Source organism: Lontra canadensis, unplaced genomic scaffold, assembly GCF_010015895.1.
Source record: "Lontra canadensis isolate GAN:19392208 unplaced genomic scaffold, GSC_riverotter_1.0 scaffold16, whole genome shotgun sequence".
NCBI lineage: Eukaryota > Metazoa > Chordata > Mammalia > Carnivora > Mustelidae > Lontra > Lontra canadensis.
The window spans coordinates 778569-797290 of NW_022631010.1; the positions used below are offsets into that span (position 1 = coordinate 778569).

At 41.0% G+C, this 18722-nt stretch overlaps 1 protein-coding gene across 1 annotated transcript in view; it reads left to right on the top strand.

Annotated features, from left to right (window-relative positions):
- Window positions 1-212: 212 nt before the first annotated feature.
- Window positions 213-18722, top strand: part of TRPC4AP (transient receptor potential cation channel subfamily C member 4 associated protein) — a 70373-nt gene continuing 51863 nt past the window's right edge. Inside the window, exons 1-3 of the mRNA XM_032858816.1 lie at window positions 213-412; window positions 15012-15140; window positions 17929-18045. Of these exons, the coding sequence (XP_032714707.1) occupies window positions 248-412; window positions 15012-15140; window positions 17929-18045 (411 nt within the window). The 5' untranslated portion in view covers window positions 213-247. The remainder of the gene's footprint in view (window positions 413-15011; window positions 15141-17928; window positions 18046-18722) is intronic.

The window sequence follows — 18722 nt, forward strand, 5'->3', positions numbered from 1 at the left end:
CGAAATGCTGGATCCGGGGTCCCCAAAAGCAAGTGGCGCAGGAAACGCCACATCTCAATTTCGCACCTGCTCCGACTGAGAGCAAGACTACATATCCCAGGAGGCCCTGCGGCGCGTACGGTTTCTGCCACGCGGCTTGCGCCTCCGCCGTCGGCCCGCTGGGGGCGCTGCGGCGACCCCTCCGCCGCCCCGTAGAAATCTCCGCGGCCCCGGGGCCGCTTGCTTCCTGTTTGTCGGACGAGGAGACATGGCGGCGGCGCCGGCGGCGGGGTCTGGGGCCAGCCGAGGGCGACGGGCAGCGGCAACGGTGGCGGCTTGGGGCGGATGGGGCGGCCGGCCGCGGCCCGGTAACATTCTGCTGCAGCTGCGGCAGGGCCAGCTGACCGGCCGGGGCCTGGTCCGGGCCGTGCAGGTACGAAGCCGGCCCGGAGGGGCGGGGCGGGGCGGACCGGGCGGGAGCTGGCGGGGGGCCGGAGAAGAGGCCTTTCCAGGCCGCCGCAGTACGGGCCCGACCCCTCTTAGCCGGCCGCGGGGCCTCCCTGCAGGCTGTCCGGTTGCTGTCAGCTGCCGCGGGGCTGTGGGCTGCCGCCGGCTACAGGCCCAGGTTAGGGGCCGAGCGGGCCTGGGCTGCATCGGGCATCGATGGCGTGTACGAGCCCTGGGCCCAGCTCCTGGATCCTCCCAACCCTGCGCCACGTCTGCACGTCTGGGGGACCCTGAGCGAGTTTGCTTTAGCTTCTGAGGGCCTCGAGTTTGTCCCCCGTGAATTGGGTGGTGGGTCATTATTGCAGCCCCCGAACGGTTCCTAAGCCTATCATAAATGTCATTCTCTCAGAGAGGCCTTTCCTTGACACTACCCCCTACTCCACATCTAAAGTAGGTCCCCATTGTTATTCAGTCACAGCCCTGAATTCGTTTTGCTCACATTACTTTCTTAGTCTGTAATTACATATTTCTTTGTTTGTCTACCCTTTTTCTCGCCTGTATCCCACGTTAGGCTGAGCTCCAAAGGGTGCAGTGTAGAGCGTCATGGTTAAGAGCGAGGACTTTGGAGTCAGGCCTGGATTCAAAGCCTTGCTTGAGCAAGTTATCTTTTGGTGCCTCAGTTTTCTCATTTGTGAAATGGAGATGATAATTAGTAACCTGCCTCTTAAGGTGCTGTGAGGATCAATGGAGACCGTTCTGTAAAGTGTTAAATGCGTTTTTGTTGCTTAGTAAGGGTTGAAGGATAATCAGTTAGTTAATGGTATCTGGCTTATAATAGGCGCCCAATATATGATTAGTATTTTTTGAATGAATGAAGGACATTGCTTTAGGGTAAGGCAGGATGGAAAGACCTAGGCTTCTCCCTCTGCTACCCCCCCTTTCATTCCCACAACTTAGGTTACAAACACGCCTGGAAAACATTAGCTTAATTTAAAGACAACTTTTGCATGTAGAAACTTTTTGAAGGATGCAGAAGAAACTAATACAGTGGTTGGTGGGAATCAGTGGCAATTGGGTAGATGGGGGAGAGAATGGGAGTGAGATTTTTTTGCAGTGTGCTGTATATATCTATATATAAACTTGAGCCATTTCAGTATTACTCATATACTTAAAAGGACAGAATAAAGATAAAAACCAGGTGGTCTCTGTGTTAACAGGTTATAGATGAAGAATCAGTTCTGGGTGAGCAGTATTTTCCCGAACATCAGATAATCGTAGTTGAGCAACTCTTTCCCCTGCATTCTTCTCTATCTGTCTTAACATCCTGGAAAGACTTGCTCTTTAAACCAAAATGCCTTACTTAGCAGGGTTGTAGCGACATGCAGAAAGGGAGTTAATTCACCATCACTGAGCACATACTTCAGATCAAACATTGTGGAAGGTATTCAAACAGTGTCTTCATTTAATCTTCAGTCTTTTGAATGAGGTGTCAGGACTCCTGTTTCAATGCAGATGAGGAAACTGAGGCTCAGAAAATTTAGGTGATCTCTTACTAAACACCCGTCTTGCTTATCCTTTACATTCTGAGGTCAGTAGGGAGCCACAAAGGTCATTTGGCATAATAAATGAGACAATTTAGGACACTTAATTTGTTTCCAGTGATGGATGACTTGGAATGGGAGGAGATTGGAGAAGCTCACCAGATAGAAGGGTGCTAGAATATTCTTGAGCCTGGTTTAGGGTGAGTATTGTGGTAATCAGTAGTTGTATGCAGGTGTGGAAGCTCTTTCCAAGGTTAAGATGGAGAGATCTTCATAAAACTCTGGTCAGGATAAAGTGGGGAATTTCATCTTTCAAATGTATCCTTTCTTGGTGACTTTGCCTGATCTCTTCCTTGCTTCACATACCCCACTTTCCCCACATTATAGGTAAATTCTTTGCACACAAGCATTTCCATAGCACAGTAAGCATGTCCATTATGGCATATGGTATACTGGGAAAGACCAGCTTGAAAAAAAAATTTAAGTTGTTGTGAACACATAACATGAAGTTTCCCGTCTTACCCATTTTTCCCCAAGATTTTATTTATTTATTTGACAGAGAGAGAAATCACAAGTAGGCAGAGCAGCAGGCATAGAGGGGGAAGCAGGCTCCTCGCTGAGCAGAGATTCCCAACGCAGGGCCTGATCCCAGGACCCCTAGATCATGACCTGAGCCAAAGACCAAGGCTTAACCAACCCATTGAGCCACCCAGGCACCCCTGTTTTTCTTTTTTTAAAAGATTTTATTTATTTGACAGAGACACAGTGAGAGAGGGAACATAAGCAGGGAGTGTGGGAGAGGGAGACGCAGGCTTCCCGTGGAGCAGGGAGCCCATTGTAGGGCTCTGTCCCAGGATCCTGGGATCATGACCTGAGCTGAAGGCAGATGCTTAATGACTGAGCCACCCAGGTGCCCCTCATCTTACCCATTTTTAAGTGTACAATTTGGTAGTATTAGGTGTGTTCACACTGTTGTGAATCAGAGCTCCAGTATCTTCTCGCCTTGCCAGTCTGAAACTCTATACCCATTAAACAAGTCCCCTCCCACCCCCTCGCCCCCAGCCCCTGGCAGCTACCATTCTACTTTTTGTTTCTATGAATTTGACTACTTTAGATACTTCGTGGAAGTGGAATCAAGCAGTATTTGTCTTTTTGTGACTGGCTTATTCCAATTAGTTTTTTTAGACCAATTAGTCCTCAAAGTTCATGTGTGTGGTAGCATGTAACAGGATTTCCTTGGAGAAGACCATATTTTAAAGGAAGGTGGACCTAGATTGAACCCTAGTTCCCTCACTTACTAGTTGAGTGTCCTAGGTTATGTTAAACTTCCTGAAGCTCTGTTTCCTTCTTTCTAATATGGCAATAATAATATCTATCTCATAGGGCTGTTTGGAGGATGAAGTGACATCATATGTCTAATAAGCTTGGTCAGGAGTGCCTGGGTAGCTCAGTGGGTTAAAGCCTCTGCCTTCAGCTCAGGTCATGATCCCAGAGTCCTGGGATCGAGCCCCATGTGGGGCTCTTTGCTCAGCAGGGGGCCTGCTTCCTCCTCTCTCTGCCTGCCTCCCTGCCTACTTGCGATCTCTGTCACATAAATAAAATCTTTAAAAAATTTAAAAAAAAATAAAAAGCTTGGCCAGTGTGGGGCAGATAGTGGATGTTCGGTAAATAGTTGCGGTCAGCTTGTTAGACTGGGTTTCTTAAGGGACTTTGTGTCTGCAGAGCCTGGAAACATTGTTGGGCTCTTGATACCCAGTACTCAGAAGGTTGTTTGAATTGAATCGTGAGGGCTCAGTCTTCCTTGTCCTCAATTCTGTCTCTACTCCTGAACAGTCTCAGGGTTTTAAAGAGTTCGAGAGTCAGATATCCTAGGTTTGAATCCCAGCTCTGGTACATACTTGCTGTCTGCGTTTGAGCAAGTTACTTAATCTCTATATGCTGCAGTTTCTTCATTTGTGAAATAGGGCTAATCATGAGACAGCCTATAAGACTGTGGTAAGGATCAAGTGAGATTGTATATATAAAGCACTTAAAGTGGTGTTTTAAAACGTAGTAAGCATGCTGTGAAGTTTAGCGAGTATTGTTTAACAAATTATCTATATTCTGATGGATCCTAAATCTATATTTCCATCCAGATTTCTCCCATTAGCTCCAGATGGGTATATCCAGATATCTTCTCAACACCTCCACTTAGATGTCTAGTGGGCATCTCAAACTTAATATAAAATTCCTGATTCCCTAATTCCTCCTTCACCAAACCTGATCATCCCCAAGTCTTCCCCATTTCCCTAAATGGGATTTAGGAGAAGTCTGGGAGAAGACTCCAGACTGCATGATTTAGAACGGGCCTGTGCTCTGTGGATTTTTGTGTATTTTCTTTTCTCCCATTTAATTTGTCCTCTATCAGGATAGCAAAGTAATGCTGGCGCAATACTCTAGTGTTTACAGAGCCTGCATACGTTTATCAGCACGTTTGATCCTTACAGCAAATCAGATCTTACAAATCCCTTGCTTAAAGCCCTCCAGTGGCATCGCTCTGCAGTTACATTCCTTACGGTGGGTGGGTACACAGGACCTGCGTGATCAGTAGGAGTTGAGGGAAGGGGATAGACTAGGCAAACCCTAGGTTCAAGGCAGAGTAACTCAGATTGTGTCCCACCACCCCTAGAGCTTGTCCTTCAGTATGGCAATCTGGTGACAAACTAGGTTATGGCATCCTCGTTCTACTTCCCAAATGCTAATCATTGCTTCCTTCATGATTATTGGCATATGTAATTTCTACCCGAACGTTACGTACCTCATACTTTAGATTGACCCCCCCTTGTTTTTTCTTTTTTTTAAGATTTCATTGAGCACAGTTGTTTTGACCTCATCATCCTAAGCATTAGTATTTGTGAAACCTAGGGGTTTAAGTCAAATACAGTCTTCCTTTGCCTGTCAAGGGTAATTTGGTATTGAAAAACCCCTGGATATGATAACTTCTCACAAATTAAAAATAGAAATTCATTTTATCAAGAAGTTTTTGTATTTACAAACCATAAGATTCACTCCTGATGATATTAAAACAAATCCCATTAAAGTGGACACAAGTATTCCTTGGTTAACAGTTATAATCAGAATAACCTTGGGGCCCCTGAGTGGCTCAGGTCTGCCTTCGACTCATGTCATGATCCCAGGGTCCTGGGATCGAGTCCTGCATCGGTCTCCTTGCTTGGCTTGTGAGCCTGCTTCTCCCTGGCCTATTCTGCCTGCTGCTCCTCTGCTTGTGCTCTCTCTGTCTCTGACAAATGAATAAATAAAATCTTTAAAAAAAAGTTAAAGAATAACCTAACAAAGTATTTTATTTTCATGAATTATTTTTTAAGACAGCTGTTTACTCGAATTTAATATGATATTATAAGACATAAGATATCTTACACTTAGGACTACGGTGCCTGGCTCAGTCATCTTCCTTCGGCTCAGGTCATGATCCCAGGGTCCTGGGATCAAGTAACGCATTGGGCTCCCTGCTCAATGGGGAGTCTGCTTCTCCCTCTCCCCGCCCCCCCTCCCCTGGCTCATGTGCTGTCTCTTTCTAAAAAAATGAATTTTAAAAAAGATATCTTACACTTAGGACTAAACAAATAAGATACACATTTATGTTTATGAAATTCAGCCTTTATTTAAAAAGAAAAGCAGTAAAGACAAAATAAGTCAATGAAAACTGAGTGTCTGGAAATGCCACATCCGCTGAACAGGTTGACAGCTTAGGCAGCATGATGTAAGAGATTATCACTGCTATAAACTGTCAAACCACAAGTACTCCAAGAGAAGAAACCCGTACAACTCCTGCCAGTAATTCAGCTTTGAAGATGACTGGATTGGTGGCTCTTTCATCATAGTAATCAGCTGTTCACAAGGAAAACAAAATCCAAATGATTATTTTTAAATGGGAGTAAATGCCTTGTAAGACAATGTAGATGTGGTAAAAGAAATTCCTTGAGTAGTTGAATATTTGGACTATGATAGGGAAGCTCTCTGGGTATCATGAGCCTTGTAACTAAAAATAGCTGTGCCCTGCCCCACTTTTTGCCCCCAAATTCTGCCCTCCCCACACAACCACTGCCCACACTGTAGCTGCTTTTTTTGGAGGGGAAGGGTCCTGCAGGAAACAGGATAGCCAGTATTTCTTTTTCTTTTTCTTTTTTTTTTTTAAAGATTTTATTTATTTATTTGACAGACAAAGATCACAAGTAGGCAGAGAAGCAGGCAGAGAGAGAGGGAGAAGCAGGCTCCCTGCTGAGCAGAGAGCATGATGCAGGGCTCGATCCCAGGACCCTGGGATCATGACCTGAGTTGAAGGCAGAGGCTTAACCCACTGAGCCACCCAGGCGCCCCAATAGCCAGTATTTCTAAGTAATATGTTTTTAAGGCTATTTCTTTACTTCAGTTTTAGACATTATCTGTTTTCTTCCCTTGTAAACTAGGATTTAATTCACAACATGCTATGCCACATGTTTCTTTTTGATTCTTCTAATGTAGTTAAGTCACAATTTGGGCTATTGGTATTAAATATTTATATGATCATGATGATATCATTGGTTATAGTAGAGCCATATAGTGGACGACAGTATATGCTTTATATATTTTTTTGTTTCCTTTTGAGTTAAAAGCCTCTGTCCCCCTCCCCATTGTTTGAATTGAGTTATAAATATAGAATTCACCCTATTTAGTGTATAGACGTGTACTTTGTTTTGTTGTGCTTTGTCTGTTGTGCTCATGGATACTGCATTTTTGCAAAATTGAAGGTTTCTAATAACCTTGCATCAAAGAAGTCTATTGGTGCCATTCTCCAACAGCATTTGCTTACTTGGTGTCTCTGTCACATTTTGGTATTTCAAACTTCCATTATTATTATAATACAGTGATCTGTGAAAGATCAGATGATAGCATTTTTTAGCAATAAAGTATTTTTTACTTAATCTCACACTTAATTGACTACAGTATAATATAAACATAACTTTTACATGCACTGGAAAACCAAAGAATTCATTTGACTCACTTTATTGTGATGGTCTGGAACCCACAATGTCTCCGAGGTATGCCTGTTAGTTCTATGAGTTTTAACAAATGCAGTTGTGTGACCACCACTAGGGTTAGGATCTAGAAAATTTCCTTGTGTAGTTAACCCCTTCCCTAGCCCCATCCTCTAGCAATTGCTCATCTGTTTACTGTCCTATTCCTATACTCTTTTACACATTCTCATTGCAATGGAACTGAACCATATGTAGCCTTTGGGTCTGGCTTCTTTCACTAGAATAATGTCATTCTTTTAAAATTTGCTTTGGTTTTTGTGTGCTTATAATTTAGTCCCAATTCTAAAACTTTCTTTTCTTTTTTTCTTTCTTTTTTTTTTTTTTTTAAGATTTTATTTATTTGACAGAGAGGAGAGACAGCCAGAGAGGGAACACAAGCAGGGGGAGTGGGAGAGGAAAAGCAGGCTTCCCACAGAGCATGGAGCCTGATGCGGGGCTCCATCCCAGGATCCTGGGATTGTGACCTAAGCTAAAGGCAGACTCTTAACCAACTGAGCTATCCAGGCATCCCTAAAACTTTGTTTTTTAAAAGAAATCCTTCTTGGAATTCTCCATCTTCCTTCAATTTGGATTAGTTCCTTGCTAGGACAGCTATACATCTGAATTCTTGGGATTTCCCTTCACCAAATTCAAGGTGTTTTATTTTTATTATGTTTTAGATCCTTTGTTTCATGAATCCTGTCTTTCTTGGGGGAGTGCATTCTCTAGTAACCTCCTAAGAAAGAGTACGTGAGAGGTGGCTTTTTTTTTTCTAAGCTTGCATGTTTGAAAATGTCTTTTATTCTTATACTGGTATATTAAGTTTAGCAGGATATAGAATTCTAAGTTGGAAGTTATTTTCCCTTAAATTTTTTAATGGTGTTATTCCATTGTCTTTAAACATTTGGTGTAAATGTTGAGAGGTTCTATTCTGATTCCCATTCCTCAATATATGACCTATTTTCCCATCCTTCACCCCCTCAAAGCTTTTAGGATCATCTCTTTCTGGCATTCTGAAATTTAATCATGGTGAGAGCCTTTCTTTTTTATTCATTGTGCTGGACATTTTGTGTAAGTACACATTAAAATGTGTGACTAAAAAATAAATATGTAACAACTATTAAATAGCCATGTCCATCACCTGGCATTAATTTCCTCTGAAAAATACACGGTTCTCTTAGGGTCCTATTTTTATTTTTTAATTTTTAAACTTTTTAAAGGCCCTCCTATTTTTTTTTTTAAAGATTTTATTTATTGATTTGACAGAGAGAGATCACAAGTAGACAGAGAGGCAGGCAGAGAGAGAGAGAGAGAGAGAGAGAGAGAGGGAAGCAGGCTCCCTGCTGAGCAGAGAGCCCGATGCGGGACTCGATCCCAGGACCCTGAGATCATGACCTGAGCCGAAGGCAGCGGCTTAACCCACTGAGCCACCCAGGCGCCCGGGCCCTCCTATTTTTAAAAGCCATTTTCTCTCCTATGATTATGTTGGCTGTGATTGCTTTAGAGAACTTTATGGAATGGGGAGAGTTGAGTTGGTTCTGAATGAGAGAATGTGAACAGAGTTGCAGAGAGATTTCTGGCACTAAGAACTCTAGTGAGAAAGTCTTCCTAATTGGCCATTGGAAGACAGCGAAGAGACAATGAAATGGTTGTATGGGAGATAGTGGGAGACAAGTATAGATATGTTGGGAATAGGAAGGAGAAGGTAATTAATATTTATTGAGCATCTGCTGGTGCCATTGTGCAGAGACCTGTTTGTTTATTAAATATTTGACCTATAAAAACCTATATAGTAATGCCCCACAATATTACAATACCCACGTACCTACTACCAAACTTAAGACAGTACCAGTATATTTAATGTCCTTTCATCTCATTCCCTCCTCACCAGAGGTAATATGTGTTTTGAATGGATAACATACACACATACACACATAGATTACAGAGAAAATTTCAAGTCTCCCTGCAGATAACCCACTATCACCTCTGCTAGCACCCTCTAGTTCTACTCCCGGAGGCAGCTATGATTATTGATTTCTTACATATCTATCTACAGACATGTTAAATTCAGAAAAGCAAATGTGTCTATGTAACTTTTTTTTCTTATGCAAGTGGTATAATGTACATACTTTTGTGCATTTATCTTTTTTCACTTGAAAATTTATCATAGAGATCCTTCCATAATCAGTATGTACAAATCTGTTTTGTTTCAGGCCTTTAAAAAACTTACTGTGTTGAAATATAACATACAAATAAAAATGCACCAAAAATATGTGTACAGCTCAATGAATAGTAATAAACCATCAGCTATGTAACAGCCAACCAGATCATCTCTATATCTCTAGTCTACAGGTCTTTTCCGCCTCTCCAAATGAAATTACTAGCCTGACTTCTAACATTGTACTTAAGTGTACTAGTTTTTATGCTTTATATAAATAGAATTAAACAGTATGTACTGAATCTGCTTCCTTTCAATCAATATTTATTAGATTCATGCTGATGGTGAAGCTGTAGTTCATTAATTTTTATTGCTATATAGTTAACTACAATTCATTCTACCTTTGATGAGCATCTGAGATCTTTCCAGTTTGGGGCTTTTATGTGTACCGCTTATATGAGTATTCTTGTACGTGTCTTCTGATGCATATAAGCACAATTTTTGGGGGGTTATATACTTAGAAGTAGAATTGCTGGGTTATAGGATATGCATACGTGCAACACTGGTAGCTATTACTGAACACTTTCCCAAGTGGTTGTAACTAGTTTTACATTCTCACCAGCAGTGTATGAGCGTTCTTGTTTCATGTTCTCACTAATCTATGCGTGGTGTGGCCCGTCTTCTTAAATTTGGCCATTCTAGTATTTGTGTATTGGCATCTCATTATGGTTTTGGTTTGTGTTTTCCTCATGACTAATGAAGTTAAGCACCTTTTCAGGAGTCCGTTGGCTATTCAAGCATCATCCTTTGTGGATGGCCTATTCAGATCTTTTGCATATTTTTCTCTATCGGTTTTTTTTTTTTTTTCCCTTCTTATTGATTTGAACTTCTTTTCATTTCCTGGGTATGAGCCTTTATAATGATGTTTTATAAATATTTCTCTCATTTGGTAGCTTCCCTTTTTAGTCTATAAAAAGATCTTTTGATGAACACAAGTGCTTAATTTTAATACAGCTCATTGTATCACTCTTTTCCTTTATGGTTAGTGCTTTTAGTATTCAATTTAAGAACTCTTTGCCTACCCTAAGGATCATGAAGAAATTCTGTTTATTTTCTAGAAGCTTTGTTGCTCTATCTTTTACATTCAAATACATGTTCCATTAGGAATTTATTTTTGGATGTGGTGTAAGCTTGTTCATAAAGATATCCAGTTGACTGCATATTATTTATTGAAAAGTTGCTTATTACTCCAGTGCTCTGTGGCATCTGTTCTCATGTCAGTTTCCTGTCTTTTTCCCCCTCCCACTGGTCTGGCCTTGTGCTGGTACCACTTCGTTTTATTTTCTGTAACTTTGTGTGTGTTGATTTTGACTATAGTGTGTTGAATAGGAGTGGCTTTTCCTGCTTAGTTATTTTCAAGAGTTCCTTGGCTCTTCCTACCCCTTTGCCATTTGCATACACATTTTTTTTTTTAAGATTTTATTTATTCATTTGACAGAGATCACAAGTAGGCAGAGAGAGGCAGGCAGAGAGAGAGAGGAGGAAGCAGGCTCCCCGCGGAGCAGAGAGCCCGATGTGGGGCTCGATCCCAGGACACCGGGATCATGACCTGAGCCGAAGGCAGAGGCTTTAACCCACTGAGCCACCCAGGTGCCCCTGCATACACATTTTTGAATGAGTTTGTACATTTTTACTTTTTTTTTTTTTAAGATTTATTTATTTATTTGACAGAGTTCACAAGTAGGCAGAGAGGCAGGCAGAGAAAGGGGGGAAGCAGGCTCCCTGCTGAGCAGAGAGCCGGACTGGGGCTCAATCCCAGGACCCTGAGATCATGACCTGAGCCAAAGACAGCGGCTTAACCCGCTGAGCCACCCAGGCGCCCCTCTCCTTTCCAATCTTATATTTTTTTCTATTTCTTGCCTAACTGTGCTGAGTTGAAGTGGCATGTTCCTGATCTAAGAAGGAAAGCCTTAAACATTTCACCATTAAGTATGATGTTTGCTTTAGGTTTTCTGTAGATAACCATTATTTGTTCACTTCGTTTTTCAGTTTATGATACTGCATTTTACAGAATGCTTTTTCTGCATCAATTGAGATGTTCATATAATTGTTCTTTATGTTTTTTGTGTGATGAATTACCTATTTTTCCTTTGTTTACTTGTTTTTTAGAGGTCTTATCTATGAAATCATTGCCTAATCTAAGGTTATGAAATCTATGCCTATGTTTTCCTCTTGAAGTTTCATAGTTATAGCTCTTACATTTGGGTCTTTGATCCATTTTGAGTTAATTTCTGTCTATGGTATGTGTAAAGGAGCCCATCTTCACTCTTTTGCTTGTGGATACCATTTGTCCCAGCAATATTTGTTAAAAAGACTTTTTTCACCCTCATTGAATTGTGTTGATACTATGGTCAAAAATCAGTTGACCATAAATGTAGGGATGTAATTTTGGAATCTCAGTTCTATTCCATTGATCTAGTTGTCTATCCTTACCTGATTATTATAAGCTTGTAATAAACTTTAGAAGTCGGAAAGTGTGATTCTTCCAACTTTGTTCTCTTCCCTCAAGTTTATTTTGGCCATCCTGGGTTCCTTGCATTTCCATATGAATTTTAGTATCAGGTTGTATATTTCTTCAATGAAGCCACCTGGGATTATGATGGAAACTGCATTGACTCTATGTAGGAAGCATTGCCATTTTAGCAATATTAAGTCTTCCAGTCTATGAACATGGATGGCTTTCCATTTATTTAGACTTCCTCTAATTTCTTTCAATGATATTTTGTAGTTTCATTTTATAAGTCTTATATTCCTTTTGTTAAATTTATTCCTAAGTGTTTTATTATTTTTGGTTTCATTGTAAATGGGACTGTTTTCTTAATTTCCTTTTTGGATTGTCTTTTGTAAGTGTATAGACATTTAGCTAATTTTTGTATATCGATTTTTATCCTGCAACCTTACTGAACTCATTTGTTAGCTCTAGTAGTTTTATATGTAGGTTCCATAATGTACTCTATATACAAGATCATAGGATGGCAAATATAGTTTTTCTTCTTTTCCATCTGGATGCCTTTATTTTTTTTCTTACCTAATTGCTCTGGCCTGAATTACTAGTACAATGTTAAATAGAAGTGGTAAGGATCAACATCTCTGTCTTTTTCCTGATCTTAGTGAGAAAGCATTCAGGCTTTCACTGTTAATTATGATGATAGTTGTGGGGTTTTGTTAAATGCCCTTTAACAGGTTGATTAGATTGATTAATTTTCATATGTTGAACCAACCTTGAATTCCTGGAATATACCTTGCTCGGTCATGGTGTATAATCCTTTTTACGTGTTGCTGGATTTGGTTTGGTAGGGTTTTGCTAGGGATTTTTGTGTCTGTATCCATCAGAGATGTTGGTCAGTAGTTTTCTTTTGACATCTTTGTCAGATTTTGGTATCAGGATAACAGAATGAGTTGGGAAGTGTCCCCTTTTCTGTTTTATGGAAGAGTCTGTGAAGAATTTTTAGTTTCTTTAAAAGTTTCGTAGAGGGTTCCTGGTGGCTCAGTTGGTTAAGCGACTGCGTTCAGCCCAGCTCATGATCCTGGAGTCCTGGGATAGAGTCCAGCATCAGCCTCCCTGCTCAGCAGGGAGTCTGCATCTCCCTCTGACCCTCTCCTATCTTGTGCTGTCTCACTTTCTCATTCTCTCTCTCTCAAATAAATAAAATCTTAAAAAAAAAAAATGGGGTGCCTGGGTGGCTCAGTGGGTTAAAGCCTCTGTCTTCAGCTTGGGTCATGATCCTGGGGTCCTGGGATCAAGCCCTGCATTGGGCTCTCTGCTCAGTGGGGATCCTGCTTCCTCTCCCCCCACCTGCCTCTCTGCCTACTTGTGATCTCTGTCAAATAAATAAAAAATCTTTTAAAAAAATAAATAAAATAAATGTTTTATAGAATTCACCAGTGAAGCATTGGTTTTGGGCGCACTTTTTTTTGTGGGTAGTTTTCTTTTTTCTTACTAAACCAGTGATTCACCTCTTCCTGAGTCCGTTTCAGTGTTTTGTGTCTTTCTAGGAGTTTGTCCATTTCATCTAGGTTATGTAATTTGTTGTCACATAATTGTTACTACTACTTCATTATAAACCTTTTTATTTCTGTATTATTGGTAGTAATGTCCCTCTTTCATTCCTGAGTTTAGTTATTTGAGTCAGTGTTAAGTTGGTCACCATAACTGAAGTTTTAATTTTGTTGCTCTTTTAAAGAACCAACTTTTGATTTTGTTGATTTTTCTTGATTATTTTTCTACTCTCCATATAATTTATTTTTGTAGTATTTATTTCCTTGTGCTTGTTTGGGGTTTGGTTTATGCTATTCTAGTTTCTCATGGTGAAAGTTTAGTTAATTTATCTGAGACATTTTTTCCTTTTTAGTATAAATGTACATACCTGTAAATTTGTAAACACCACTTTTGCTGAGTCATGAAACCATGTTTTTCTTTTTCTTTTTTTCCTTTTAAGAAAAAGAAAAATGGTTTCCCATTGTTTTTGGACTTGCCTTGATTTGAACTGGCTTGAATGATAGGAAATTGCTGATATTCAGCCTTTTTTTTTTTTTTAACCTACAGAAATAGTAATGCCTTTGGTTCACCCAAACACAGATTATTCTTACAAACATTTCATTATCTCTCTATTACTTCTGTATTATCTTATTTTTCCAATCTGAGAAAACAGGCTCAGGAAGGATAATGGGATTCGTCCAAAATCATAGAACTGATATGCGCCAGGATAGACTAAGATGTTATTGAAGACTTGCATGTCCTGTAATAACAGTCATAAGATGGTTTTGATCTGATCGAGGGACAAGTGTATGTGAAAATAATTCACATCCGGCCCCTAGTTAATGATAACGTCATGAGAGTATTAGTGGAACTGTGCCATAGTTGATTAATGAACCTGTCATTAGACTAGAAGGTTATTGCTTATTCCTTCATACATTTACAGAGTCTCTGTTCTGTGCCCGGCATTCTTTGAGAGAGAGAAGGTGGGCACGATAAATGCAGCCTAGTACCTACTCTGAAGGTGCTTGTGGTCTACAGGAGGAGAGGAACAAGTGAATCAGTAATTATGATGTTAAGATAAGGCCCCAGAGGAGGGGCACTTACTCACTTAGAAAGGAAGAGGGGAGCAGGGGGTACTTGGGTGGCTCAGTGGGTTGAGCATCCAAGTCAGACCCTGATCTCAGGGCTGAGGTCATGGTCTCAGGATCATGGGATTGAGCCCTGCATCGGGCCCAATGTCAGGCTTCATGCTCAGTGTGGAGTCTGCTTGAGAGTCTTTCATCCTCTCCCCACTCCCTGCTCCCCTCCCCCCACTCCTAGTGTGCATGTGTGCATGCACTTTCTCGCTCTCTCTCAAATAAATAAATCTTTTAGAAAGAAAAAGGAGAGAGGGGAAGACCCAGCAAGGAATATTTCTGGTTATTTGTCTCACACTTTGAAGAAGGAGAAGGAGCTTTCCAGGTTATGACAGAGGACATTTTAGGCAAGGAAGAACATGTGCAGAGAGACGTAGAGAACATGTGCATTTGGAGCCCGAAGTGTGCACTGGGAAAGAGATGAAGCTAGAGAGGAGGGTCGGTAATAGGATGCAAAGACTGCTGTGTCGCAAGGCGAGGAGCTGGACTTTTCACTTGTAGGCTGTTGGGGAGCTTTTGAAGATTTCTAGAAAGAGACCTTTGAATTATTTCTCCTGAGTATGTTTAGGAGACAGCTGCTTGCCTTTGCCATGCATGCTAGTCGTTCTGTCCTCGTCAGCGAAATGTTCCTTTTTCTTTTTTTCTTTTGCTTCACAGTTCACAGAGACGTTTTTGGCAGAGAGAGACAAACAGTCCAAATGGAGTGGGATTCCTCAGCTGCTCCTGAAGCTGTATGCAACCAGCCACCTCCACAGTGACTTCATTGAGTGCCAAAACATCCTCAAGGTAACTCCTAGGGGCCTTGGAAAGGCTGCATTCAAAGCCTCCAGGTGACGCAGATGTCTGTTTTTCTCTCCTTCGGTCTGCTTTTTATTTTTATTTATTTATTTATTTTTAAAGATTTTATTTGTTTATTTGACAGGCAAAGATCACAAGTAGGCAGAGAGGCAGGCAGAGAGAGAGGAGGAAGCACGCTCCCCGCTGAGCAGAGAACCCGATGCGGGCCTCCGATTCCAGGACCCTGGGATCATGACCCGAGCTGAAGGCAGAGGCTTTAACCCACTGAGCCACCCAGGCGCCCCCTTCAGTCTGCTTTTAAAAATAGCCTGTTTTTATTGTTTAAGCTATAGAAAATTTGGAAAGTTCAGAAAAATTACAAAGAAGAAAATAAAAATCAACTATAATCCCACTACCCAGAGATAATCACCATTAAGTTCCCTGTGTCTGCCCTTCTGGGCTTTATTCACACTTGTTTTGTGGCAGTGCTTGCTTAATTTGGGAGGCCGACCCTATGTCCTGGCATTGGGATGACCTTCTTTTTGAGAAGGATTTTTAAAACTCCCATACTGCTAAAGGTTCAGGGAAGTGACTTTATGGTTGTTGATCCATTATGACCAACATAAGAAGATGAAGGAACTGGGATTGATGGTTGGGAGAGGGATGGAAGAGTACAGAGAGATGCTAAGGCACTTGTTCTCAAACTTGAGTGTGCATCAGAATCACCTGGAAGGCCCATGTCCTTGCCCGGAGTTTACAGTTCACTAGGTCTCGAGTTACTGTATCCAAACTTTAGCGTCAAGGGTGGGTCCAAATTTGAATTTAGATGAACAGTAGTTGCAGTTAAAACTCATGCGAGTTACAGTTGATTGTAATGAAACTTGATATAATGTTCTTTGGAAGTAAAGTTTTGATTATTATATCACATAAGTCATGTGATTATGTGATTATTTTATCACATAAGAAGAGATGTTTTGTCTGTACAAGTTTTCTGTAAATTTAAAATCATTTCCAAATAAGTTTATTTAATTAAAAAAAGGTCTTTTGTATTCTTGATATTATAGTCTGAATGGGACAGAAATAGTTACAGTGTTTTACACTTTGAAAACTCTGTGCAAGGAATTTTACATTACACTTGATTCCTGCAAAATCTCTGAGATACGGGGTAGAAGGGAGAGAGAAATTAAGGTTTGTGAGTACTTGCTGTGTGGTCACTATTTCTTTCTTTATCCAACACATTCTTCTTTGAAGCCTCTGTAGCAGGCTTATTTAATTCTTATGGTAACTCTATGACACAGGTGGTCTACTTACTTGTTTTAGTCCAGAATACTTCTGATTGTGAATGACAGTAGCCCACTCAGACTAGCAAAAAAGATCCTTTATTGTCTCATAAACTGGAGAGCACATGTGTGAATTCAGGGGCTAAACAGGGTTAAGCTGTCCTTTTCTTACCTTGACATCTGCATGTGGTCTTATCTTCCTCCATGTGATCACAGTGCTAGGGGGACATTTCTACAACTTGGGCCAGCCACCGAGGTGAGGGAATGAGAGACTGTTGGCGAGGCCTGGTCACCTGCTCCTGGGGCTCACACTGAGGTGCTTGGTGACAGCCCCAACAGAACTGTGTGGAAAGTGGGGAGGGGCCTTTCCCCCAAGGAATTGGGGCTTTTACTTGAAGAAGAGAAAATGAGATAATGGGCAGGCAAACCCAGATGTCTTCTATAATTCCCCTTTTCAGTTGAAAGAACAGCCTTAGCAGTAACCAACCCATCCAAAGCCTGTGGCTATCACATGATGAGCCCAGAACCGTCTTCCTCCTAAGACCAGCTTGAACTGTACCGTGTTGCCAGCAGGAATCACATCCTAGTTTCATAGTTGAGAAAAATGAGACCTGGGGAAAGTGTTTCAGTCTCTCGGAAGTGGTTCAGTCACTAATTACGTGAGCCTGGGCAACTTTGTGATTTTGCTTTCCCATATAATATGGGTAAAACTATACTCACATCATTGAATTATTTTAACGATTAGATGGGCTGAAGTATCATAACCTGGTGCCCAACATATAACTGGATGTCTGTAAGAGTTCTGCTTTTTCCTGGTATGTGGTGCCTGGACCAGCAGCATCAGGAACCCTTGGCAGGCTGTTGTAAATGCACATTCTCAGGCCCACTCCGTGCCTACTGAATCAGAAACTCTGCCCATAGGACTCAGCAGGAGGGATTTTAACAAGTCCTTCCAAGTGATTCTGATGTTCACCACTGTGTGAGAACTACTGCCCTCGCCCATTGTGTTCCTTCTTCCCTCAAGATCCCTGAAGAGAGCATAAGAGTAGGGTCCTGGGTTCTTCCCACACTCTGTTTCACCCCAAATAATTACTTTTTCTTCTCTAAGTGCAAACTCTGGAACCAGACTTCCGACATTTAAATCCTGGCCCTGTCACTTAGCAGCTGTGTGACCTTGACAACTTCTTTGTATCTCAGTTTGCTTATCTATAAAATTGGGGTGATAAATTATTGTTATCTTGTAGGTTTGTGAGGATTAAAAGGGGTCAGGCATGAAGTACTTAGAACCATACCTGGTACATAATCATTAAGCACATGAACTATTGTTACTACTTAAATGTTGATCATCATATTAGCTTTTCTCTAAGATTATTATCTTTTTCTGTTGTTGTCGCTGGGGGCTATCTTTGGGCTCATGGGCATTCAGGTTGTGACTGAAATGCAAACTGTTGTTTTGGTGTGTGGTTCCTCTTGGATACTAAAACTGAAAGTCTCTATGTATACTTTTTTTAAATTAGGAAATTTCTCCTCTTCTCTCCATGGAGGCTATGGCATTTGTTACTGAAGAGAGGAAACTTACCCAAGAAACCACTTATCCAAATACTTATATTTTCGACCTGTTTGGAGGTGTTGATGTAAGTAGTTATTCATTACTACTACTGCTTAATGGCTTGAGTATTTAATTCTTAAAATGGGAGAAGTGAGACATTGTGGAATTTACAGCAAACAGTTCAGAATTTTAATCTTTAGAAGTTCAGGGGCACTCACCTCTGTTGAAGCACCATAGCTTTTACATGAGAAGAATTGATATATTTGAGTTGATAATATTTCCGCCTTTTTTTTTTTTTTAAGGCACAAAGTGAAAGGTGTGTCTCCTATCCCCCATCCCCTCCTCAGAGGCAGCTGTGATTTCTAGTTTTTCTGTGTTCCTCCAGAGATGTTCTGTGGTAATGTGTGTGTGTGTGTGTGTGTGCGTGTGTGTATAAATAACCCCACTATCCTCACCTTAGGTTTATTTTCTCCCCACACAGATGTGGCATAACCCGTATACAGATAGCACTGCTCTGTACCTTGCTTTTTTCATGTAATTCTCTAGCTTGGGGATAGATTCAGTATATATAAATCTGCCTCATTATTTTAAATAGCTATATAGTATTCCCTAGTATAATTGTACCATAATTTATTTTCCCCAGGCCCCAACTGATGGGCACGTAGAGTTTTCTCACACCTTTGTTTTTACAACAGAGTTGCAGTAAAGGCTTTTATACATGGGAGTATATACGTATGGGACCAAAACATATGTGTGCTTTAT